This window comes from Anarrhichthys ocellatus, unplaced genomic scaffold (genome assembly GCF_004355925.1).
Source record: "Anarrhichthys ocellatus isolate YVR2014 unplaced genomic scaffold, GSC_Weel_1.0 scaffold87, whole genome shotgun sequence".
In the NCBI taxonomy this organism is placed as follows: Eukaryota; Metazoa; Chordata; class Actinopteri; order Perciformes; family Anarhichadidae; genus Anarrhichthys; species Anarrhichthys ocellatus.
In genome coordinates, this window is record NW_022280117.1 from 151707 (window position 1) to 160944 (window position 9238).

Here is a 9238-nt window from a genome sequence, read left to right on the forward strand (position 1 = left end):
GTGTGCTGAAGGTTCACACATCACTCACACACTCATTTATACATTTAGTAATAGAAACATGGAGAACATAGATTTTGAACTTGCTTCATCAAATGTTTAGATTTATGTTCTGGAAATGTTTGAAGATTAGGACATATTAATAAGATAATGCCTCATTTGCATTTTACAAACATAAAACTTACAAAACTAGTCTTCATGAAAGTAATCAAACGATGAAGTTTCATGGTGATATTATTTAAAATGACACACGTTCTTCTGTTTCTGTGTTTCTTGTGAACTTTATGCATCAAAACACGAAAGCATTTTACTACGATGAACCTCTTTGTTTGTCTCTCTCACAGGACGCCATCTTCAAATATAACCCCAAATATAAAGACCAGTGGTCCTTTGAGGCGCTCTCCAGCTTTGTGAAGGTCAGAGGTCGTGTCTTTAAATCATTCCGTCATCACTTCTAGGTTTTAAACGATAAGAAATATAATTATTTTATTTCCAGATTGTCCCGAAAGCAGAAAACCATTTCCCCAAACTGTTTCCAAAGATGGCGGCGTTGGCTTTGAGTCTCCCTGACTATGTGAAGAAGGTATGAAAGCTGCGTTCTAATAATTCATTAAAACATTAAAACTGAATATTAATTCATCATTAATCATCTGTTTGGGGTGAAACACTGAATTTGCCCCTTAAAGACAAATAGGCACATTTAAAATACAAATCCCATAAAATATAATATTTTAAAGGTTGTTTCATGCTAAATATAAAATGATATTTCATAATTATTTCAGGCCATCCCGCTGCTTAAGAGGGGCCACTCTGCGTCCATCACTCTGTCACAAGTTCAGATCTCCTGCCTCCTCGCCAACGCTTTCTTCTGCACCTTCCCTCACCGCAACGCGACCACCTCCAACGCCGAGTACCACAGCTTTCCCTCCATCAACTTCACCAAGTCAGAGCATGAACGTCAGACACAACCTCCGAAATACTGTTAGATAATTAAATAATCCTCCGTGTGTTCACTCTCCACTGCCACTCTGACTCCAGGCTGCTGGAAAACTGGTCCGAACGCAAGAAAGAGAAGCTGAGAGCCGTCCTGCATTACTTCAGCGTGGTCACAGGTGATCCTCCTCCTCCTCCTCCTCCTCCTCCTCCTCCTCGAGATGAAGGTCTGTGACTGTGTGACTGTTTGTGTTCTCTGCAGACACAAAACCAAGAGGACTGGTGACGTTTGAGAGGCGCTGCCTCACGGATATGCCCAACTGGAGAACGTAATGATAATAATAATACAAAACTTTTCAGTGGACCGCTATGGGACCTTATTGTGGGAAAAACATGTACGATAGTCAAAGACGAGAGACGGATAATGATTTGATCCCGTTTGACTTGTGCCATAAATCAGACATTATGGTGTCAAGAACGTCACGTATGTGTCGTACAACTGTTGAATCATCAGGCTGTGAGAATACGTCTTCAAAAGACGACACACCCGAAAGTCTCTTAGTACCAGGATGTTCTCACACCAACAACGAGGTCTAAAACACACCAGCGTGTGAGCACAGGAAGGGGCGGGACTTCCACATCTATTGGCTAGCATTGCTAATATAAACGGCTAATCTGTATCAGAAGCACACAAGTGTAGAATCGAACTCCTCTTTCTTTTGTGGCAGCTGTAAAGAGACGATGCGTAAACTTCACGTCACGTCACGCGGAACCATCGAGACCGAAGGGACCGGTTTACTCCAGGTGAGAACCGACAGAACCCAGCTGTACCAGTCCACAGATATAGTTTTTACACTGTTCCTCTGTGTGTGTGTGTGTGTGTGTGCGGGCGCGCGCAGGTGGACTTTGCCTGCAGCTGGATCGGTGGAGGGGTTCTAGGTTCTGGTCTGGTGCAGGAGGAGATCCTGTTCCTCATGAATCCAGAGCTGATCGTGTCTCGACTCTTCACCGAGAAACTCGCTGACAACGAGTGTCTGATCGTTACAGGTAGACGTGATCGGTGCAGTAACGGGTTCATTACTGCTGATCAGCAGACATTTAAATGATACTTTAATCTTCCTTACATCCACAGTTGTGGATTAATCTGCCGATGAAAATAGTCCCGAACAAATGCACAATTCAGATGTTTTGTTCTTTCTATAAAATGTCAGATGGAAGTTAAGTTCTGTTTACAAACGGACGACTTCGATCAATGTCGTGGTGGATTCATGTCTCTGGTTGAAGCTTCTCTAATGTGAGAATGTTCCACTTCTCTGTTTTATATAATCGTAAATTGTCTTTATATTGTAGAGTGTTGGACAAAATATTCATTTATATATATTTATATATATTTTATTTGCACACATTTATGACTCCATGAAAATCCAGGTCATGAACCAAATAGAAACGTGAGGAATGAAGCCACAGAGCTCCTCTCAACTTATACAGAACAAACCCCCAAAAGAGGAAATAAACAAATCTAATTCAACTCGAAAAATACAACAAAAAGTGACAAGACCACAACAAAATAAGTAGAAAAAACAACCAATTGGTAAAAAAAACTATCTAATAAATACAGAAAAAACAACACTTGAGTTAGGAAAATAAAAGTATAAAATATAATAAAGCTCTAGTTTTATATGAATGAATTTGGGAATTCAATTTGTGAGAGAATTTGTGGATTTTCTGACATTTTATAGAATATGATGAATTGTTTAATCAGTAAAATAATCTTATCATACTGTTTAAAAAAGAAACTATTTGTGTTTTTAAATATTTACTGAGGAAGCAATGAGCAGTGAGTCTCAGACAGGAAGTCCTGATGGTTCCTCTGCTCCTCTGTCTTCAGGCTCTCAACAGTTCAGCCGGTACTCGGGTTTCGGGGACAGCTTCGAGTGGGCCGGCCCTCATGAGGAGCGCCTGCACAGGTACGACTGCTCTCTCCGTCTCTCATACGTCCGAGTGTGTTTCTCATCATCGTCCGTCCTCACAGAGACGAGTGGGCTCGGCTGAAGAGGCGGATCTTAGCCATCGACGCCGTGCACTTCAAACAGAGCAGAGACCAGTACAACATGATCGCCATCACACGGGACCTCAACAAGGTGACTCATCCTTATTCATATATCTACATGTCAAACTCACCAGAGGAGCCCGCTCACTGAAGAACACACACTTTAAATGTCACCGCGTGTAAAACTATCTTCTCAATGATTCAGGATAGAAATGATCTTCAGTCGCACTATTATATTAAAAATCATCCCTCTTTCGTGGTCGGAGTAACGAGGTCAATACTTATGAACTGGATTTGTCATTTTTAAAAGGACGAGTCTGGTTTTCATTCTGTATTTAACTTATTGACATCAAATCTCACATTCAGACTCTGTACCGTCTTTATTTAGTGGTTGTCATTTTCACGTGATTCTTCTGGTGTCCCTGAAGGCATTCTGTGGATTTAAGGGTCGCGACCACGACGAGCCCGACATCGCTACGGGGAAGTGGGGCTGCGGAGCGTTCAACGGAGACCCTCAGCTCAAAGGTGCGTCAACACTCCGCTGATTTATTGTTGTATGATCGAGACTCCTTGAGGCTTGAGCTGTTTCCCCTCCGACGTGCAGCTGTGATCCAGCTGATGGCGGCGGCGAGGGCCAAGAGAGGATTGGCCTTCTTCACCTTCGAGGATGAGCAGCTGAAGCTGGGTCTGGAGCGCACGCACCACCTGCTGGTCACCGAGAGAACGACAGTCGGTGAGATTTTCAGGACACGAGACGGCTTTGAAATGTTCGCTTGCTAGTTTCTGACTTTGCTCTCCGTCTCAGGGAAACTGTACGGACTCCTGGAGGACTACTGTGCTGTTGAGCAGGAGTCCGGCAGGTCACATGTGGACCTGTTCCAGTTCATCGGGCACAACGTCAGACCCTCCAAGAGTCAGCTGTGAGGACGGAGTCAAGTCCACGAGTCTGCGTCTGAATTTGCACTAAAATCGAACCGGTGTGTTTCACTACAGAAATGAAGAAGTTGCTGCTTCATTTGAATGATTGTAAGATGATTTTCATTTTTGCATTTGTACGTTAATTTGATAGTTGAGAGCGTAGCGATAAACAGGAAATGTGACGAAGGATCAAGTTTGTTTTTCATTTTATTTAGTTTTTGTGCTTTGATTATTTCCCCGAGGTTAACTCCTAACTGACCGAGTTCTCCTCAAAATAAACTCCAAAGAATTTAGTCTTAGAGAAGATTAATGCAGCGTTTAACAGCTCACAAGCTGCTGCTGAGTGTTTGGAAAAACACTTTAAAATAACTTTTAAAGGCGTTTTAATGGCGGCGAGTTAAAGGCTCAATTAGTATTATTTGTAAACACAACATTCAAAGTTGGACAAAAGATAATAGACGGAAACCTCTGATTCTGAAGAGTGAAGTCAAAGCTTCATGTGTTAAAGCTGCATTCTCTCTAGTGTCCACCAGGGGGCGACTCCTCTGGTTGTATAGAAGTCTATGAGAAAATGACTCTACTTCTCTCTTGATTTATTACCTCAGTAAACATTGTAAACATGAGTTTATGGTCTCAATCTCTAGTTTCAAGTCTTCTTCAACACAGCATGATGTTCATACATGTTCTACATCACTCCTCCACAGTCTATATATGGTCACTTCCTGTTCACTGGTTGCAAAAACAAAAAGATGGCGACGACCAAATTGCCGAACTTGAAGCTTTAAAACGACCACAAACCAACTTGTCCTCATATTCAGTCTGCGGTTGATGCCCAGAAACGTCCCGAACACACGGCGACGTTAAAAGATCCAGGTAGACTAATTATTTTAGTTTGAGTCCAAACATTAGTTTATTTTTGCCTAAAGCTCAACAAGTTAAAATGAAGACTGACTTGTTGTTGTTTGATTATAAATCTTTACTGCAGCAGCTGACAGGTTGTGAGCAGCTGATTCCTCTAACGTCTCTCACACTGAGCATTAAAAGCTTTGTGCAGAACCTTCAGGGTCTTTAGAATTATGGTAATATTGTGTTTAAATCTTCACTGAAAACATCTGTTAACAGGAAACCTGCTGCTGAAGCTTCCTGTTGAGTGAACTGTAATCATTCAAAGTCTAATAAACAGCCTGAGCTACAGTTGTGATTTATAAACACTTCACAGCTTCTCTGCTGCTTTAATGCTGAAATAAATGTCAGATTATTGCTGATGAAAGAGTCACAGAGGACCGACGGGAACATCTCACAGATTTAACGGTTAAATAAAAGAAGTTGAGCTTACTGGAGGAGTTGACGTCTCTTCAGAAGGAGCTGAGGGTCCACAGGAGGGGAGGCTGGTGTCTGATCTGCAGCATGATTAATGGGAAGCAGGTGAGTGTGTGTGTGTGTGGTGGGGGGACGGGGACGTCTGAGGACATCTGGTGGACAGGTAGAGAATTACAATGGAGGGAGGGCAGTGGAGGAAAAAGTACTAGGAGTTAAAGTACCAGAGTATGAACATAGAAATACAAGTACTGACTATGCAGAATGATAGTAAATGTCTCCTCCAACAGTGGAGGAAGCAGATCTTTCTCTTAGAAGTACGAATACCACTGTGTTCAAATAACTGTTGGATTAAAACTCGTATTAAAGTACCAAAGTATCAGCATCAGGATATACTTTAAGTAACACAAGTGAAAGTACTCATTAACGTAGTAAACGTCTCCTCCAGCTCTACCAGAAACAACTTTAACACCAGTGGTGCAAGAAGTACTCAGATCTTTTACTTCAAAGTAGTAATACCACAGTGTATAAATACTATGTTGAAGGTAAAAGTATGCATTCCAAAGTATCAGCATCAGGATATACTTTAAGTTACAAAAGTTAAAGTATTCATTTTGCAGAAAATACTATATATTGTATTATAATTATTGATGCAATAATGTGCTGCTAGGTAGTATAATCTATAATAATACATCATAATATATTAGTTGATTATATTTTATATTGTAAAATGTAACCTGCAACAGAACTTAAGTTATTAAATACATGTAGTGCAGTAAAAATTACAATATTTCCGTCTGAGATGTAGAAGTATAAAGTAGCAGCAAATGGAAAGTACTTGTACTTAAGAACAGTAGTACCTCAAACAGACAAGAAAACAAACTGTTCACCAGGAACTACAATCTTTATTTATCCAAAACATACAACACTTTATGAACATAAATACATCCTTCAGCTGCGCCTCAGAAGTCTCCTTCGTTCCAGACGTGACGTCGTTACGTAATACAGGATGAAGGCCGGAGGAAGAGGAGGAGCAAATAAATAGAGGTGTGATGAAGATAAGCTGCATGTTGACGTCTGTTTCTTTACTCTTTGACTGAATAAAAGATTTTAATTCATGTTAATATTTGGAGGACTGACTCACGAACATAATAAAATATCGTGAACCTCGGCTCAATCATTTCAAATAATCACAAAAAATTATATCGCAGACAAATCAATTCCAGTTTAAAGGACCAGTTTCACATTCTGGGTGAAATGCACCAATTTGCTTTCACGGCTAAATATGCAGCTAGTTAGCTTAGCTTAGCATAAAGCTAGCCTGACACGTAACCCCGTTAAAAGCATAAAGTGTCATTTTTACACTTTAGGATTTCAACGGATTCATTAAAAAAAGTGAGTTTTTGAGTTTCCGTTTCGTCTTTATGCTAAGCTAAGCTAACGGACTGATAACAGTGATGTCGATCTCAGCCAACTCTTGGCAAGAATACCCTTATTTTCCATCAGACTATTGAAAAATAAATATGTGCATCCGTGACTACGTTTACATGCACGAGAGGATTCAGAATATGACGTTTGAACCATATTAAATTCAGAATATCATCATATTCTGAATAACAGTGGAGTATTAGTGGGCATGTAAACGTAGTCAAGGTTTCCTCTGATTGTCTTTTAACTAAAATACATTTCTAGGAAATTCTACCGCGGATCAATAAATGATTCAAACGTGTGTTGAGCAGGTGATTTTGGTAGATTCTGGATGTGCATCATCATTATTATTATTATCATCATGACATTATTTTGAAATGAAAGCAAAGCTAAAATGAAGATAAAAGTCTCATTATTAAATTACATTTTGTATAAATTGCTACATTTAATGCAGGTGAAACTTAACAGCAGCGACCATCTCTGTGAACACGCGGACGTCACGGTAACAGTGTTATTTTCATTGTGCGTCGTTTTATACGATGTGTAAATGAAAAACACGAGTAGGTGTGAAACCTGCGGCTACACTTTCCCTGAGAACGCCTCCACATCGAAGGCCGTGTCCAGTAAACGCTGCAGCTCCGCCAGGTGAGTCGGTTTGTTCCCGGTAGCTGGAGCGGCTGCAGGGTCACGACCGGCATACCTTCACACACACACACACACACACACACACACACACACACACACACAGGAATAACATGTATAATAACATGTATATATATACACATACTGTATGTTCTAATGTTTGTTTTCTGGACTCACCAGACGGGCCGCGTGTGGCCGATGGTGGTGCGGAGGCGGGGCTTGACGTAGTCGTAGTAGCCCTGGTTCTTGTGCTCTTCCTGGCACCAGACCAGGTCAGCGTTCAGGTATCGATCCGTCTCCGCTTTCACCAGATCGAACGGGAACGGTGAGAGCTGAGAGGACGGAGACAAACATGACGTCAGGAATGCTTCTGTTTGAGATGTAACAGCTTGAAGCTCACATGACTTGCTCTCCCTTGTTCTCCCTTGTTCTGGTCTTTATTGAAGATGTTTTAAACCTCCAGAACACTGAACCTCTTCTCTCACCTGTTCCACGCGGACCACGGCCACATCCTGGTCCAGGCCTCTGTTCCTGCGCTCTCTGATCAGCTCGTAGTAGATCTTTCCGGAGCAGAAAACGACTCTCTTCACCTTCTCTGGGTCGGCGGCTGCAGCGCCGTCGTCTGGGATCAAACGCTTGAAGTGAGTCGCTGCAGAGAAACAAACACGACAAAGTGTCAGCGACACAACGAGAGAGCGACCGGTGTTTGAGAGGAGAAGAGCTTCACGACGTCTCTACCTGGAAGCATGTCGTCAAAGCTGGACTTGGCCTCCGGGTGGCGCAGCAGCGACTTGGGAGTGAACACGATCAGCTGAGGAGACAAGGAAACGAGCTCAGTGTCCTTGAAGCGCATCACGTGAAGCTTTGATTGCTCTCCTCTTTACTCACGGGCTTCCTGAAGGGCTGCAGGATCTGTCTGCGGAGGACGTGGAAGTAGTTTGCGGGAGTCGAGCAGTTGACGACGATCCAGTTACAGTCGTACAGCTGACGCACCGAAAAGTCCTCCGACAGTTTCTGACAAAACACAAAGAAGTACTTTAGGGAACGACACAACTACACAAAACAAGAAAACTTTATTGTCCAGCAGCTCACCGAACAGAAACAAACACAGGAAAAGTAAAAACAAATACAAATACTTAAAGCATGTTCATGCATCCTGGCTGTCTGATGTCTGGTCGCAGAAGAATAAGACGGATGAAAGCAGCAGGAGGACTGTTGAGTCTTCACAGAGACTTGGATCCATGGTGGACCAGGATCAAGCTGCACTTGATGGGCGGACATCAGGACAGAGATCAGGACTCTGGTGGACCAGAGGAGGTGGACTCTGTGGTTCTGATTACTTTTTAATGGAGAAACGCTTTCTTCATTGTCCTCTCTGCACATTTTTGTGGTTCGCCGACTATTTTTCCTGCTATTGACTCGATGCTAGAAAGTTTATTCTGAGATCTACGGTTTCTATAACGCTCTGTAGGATGTAAACAGGAAGTACCGTGTTCAGTGGGTTAAACCGTTTCTTTATGTTCTTCACATTTTGCCAGATTGTAAATGGGCTGAATGAGCTTTTAGCAGCTCCTGTCTGCACTGGATTACTTTGATACTGAAGAAAACTCGATGCTTCTCATCATCATGCTCAGTAAACTCATATCTGACGACTGAATTATCTACATTTTGCAATTTCTGCGTCATAGAAACTCATGGTTTTTTGGGTTACAAGCAGTTTCTGTTTGGCACCGTGCAGACAAACAATCACCTGGATTAATAAAAGTATGATGAACGTGAGCAGAATAAGTTAGAAGGAGCCAGAAACCTCAACGTTTCTGACACAAACTCACGGGGAAAACATCAGGATCGTCGTTGCACATCTGCAGAAACCTTTCAGGGCGAGCAGACGAGTGCTCCGGACCCTGAGAGAGAGAGAGAGAGAGAGAGAGAGAGAGAGAGAGAGAGAGAGAG

The 9238-nt window shown here is 42.2% G+C and overlaps 2 protein-coding genes across 2 annotated transcripts in view; one reads left to right on the top strand and one right to left on the bottom strand.

The window, feature by feature from the left end:
• Positions 1-49: 49 nt before the first annotated feature.
• pargl (poly (ADP-ribose) glycohydrolase, like) lies at positions 50-4426 on the top strand. Its single transcript, XM_031875205.1, has 12 exons — positions 50-413; positions 494-580; positions 780-940; positions 1036-1109; positions 1193-1259; positions 1659-1734; positions 1830-1977; positions 2819-2897; positions 2963-3071; positions 3409-3505; positions 3585-3713; positions 3786-4426. The coding sequence occupies exons 1-12, from the start codon at positions 282-284 to the stop codon at positions 3902-3904; spliced, it is 1278 nt and encodes a 425-aa protein (XP_031731065.1). The 5' UTR covers positions 50-281; the 3' UTR covers positions 3905-4426.
• A 1674-nt stretch (positions 4427-6100) lies between these two features.
• ogdhb (oxoglutarate dehydrogenase b) overlaps positions 6101-9238 on the bottom strand; it is a 6985-nt gene continuing 3847 nt past the window's right edge. The window contains exons 8-13 of the mRNA XM_031875145.1: positions 9118-9189; positions 8174-8299; positions 8024-8096; positions 7771-7934; positions 7463-7617; positions 6101-7343 (exon numbers count right to left, since the gene is read on the bottom strand). Coding sequence (XP_031731005.1) covers positions 7223-7343; positions 7463-7617; positions 7771-7934; positions 8024-8096; positions 8174-8299; positions 9118-9189 — 711 coding nt within the window. The 3' untranslated portion in view covers positions 6101-7222. The remainder of the gene's footprint in view (positions 7344-7462; positions 7618-7770; positions 7935-8023; positions 8097-8173; positions 8300-9117; positions 9190-9238) is intronic.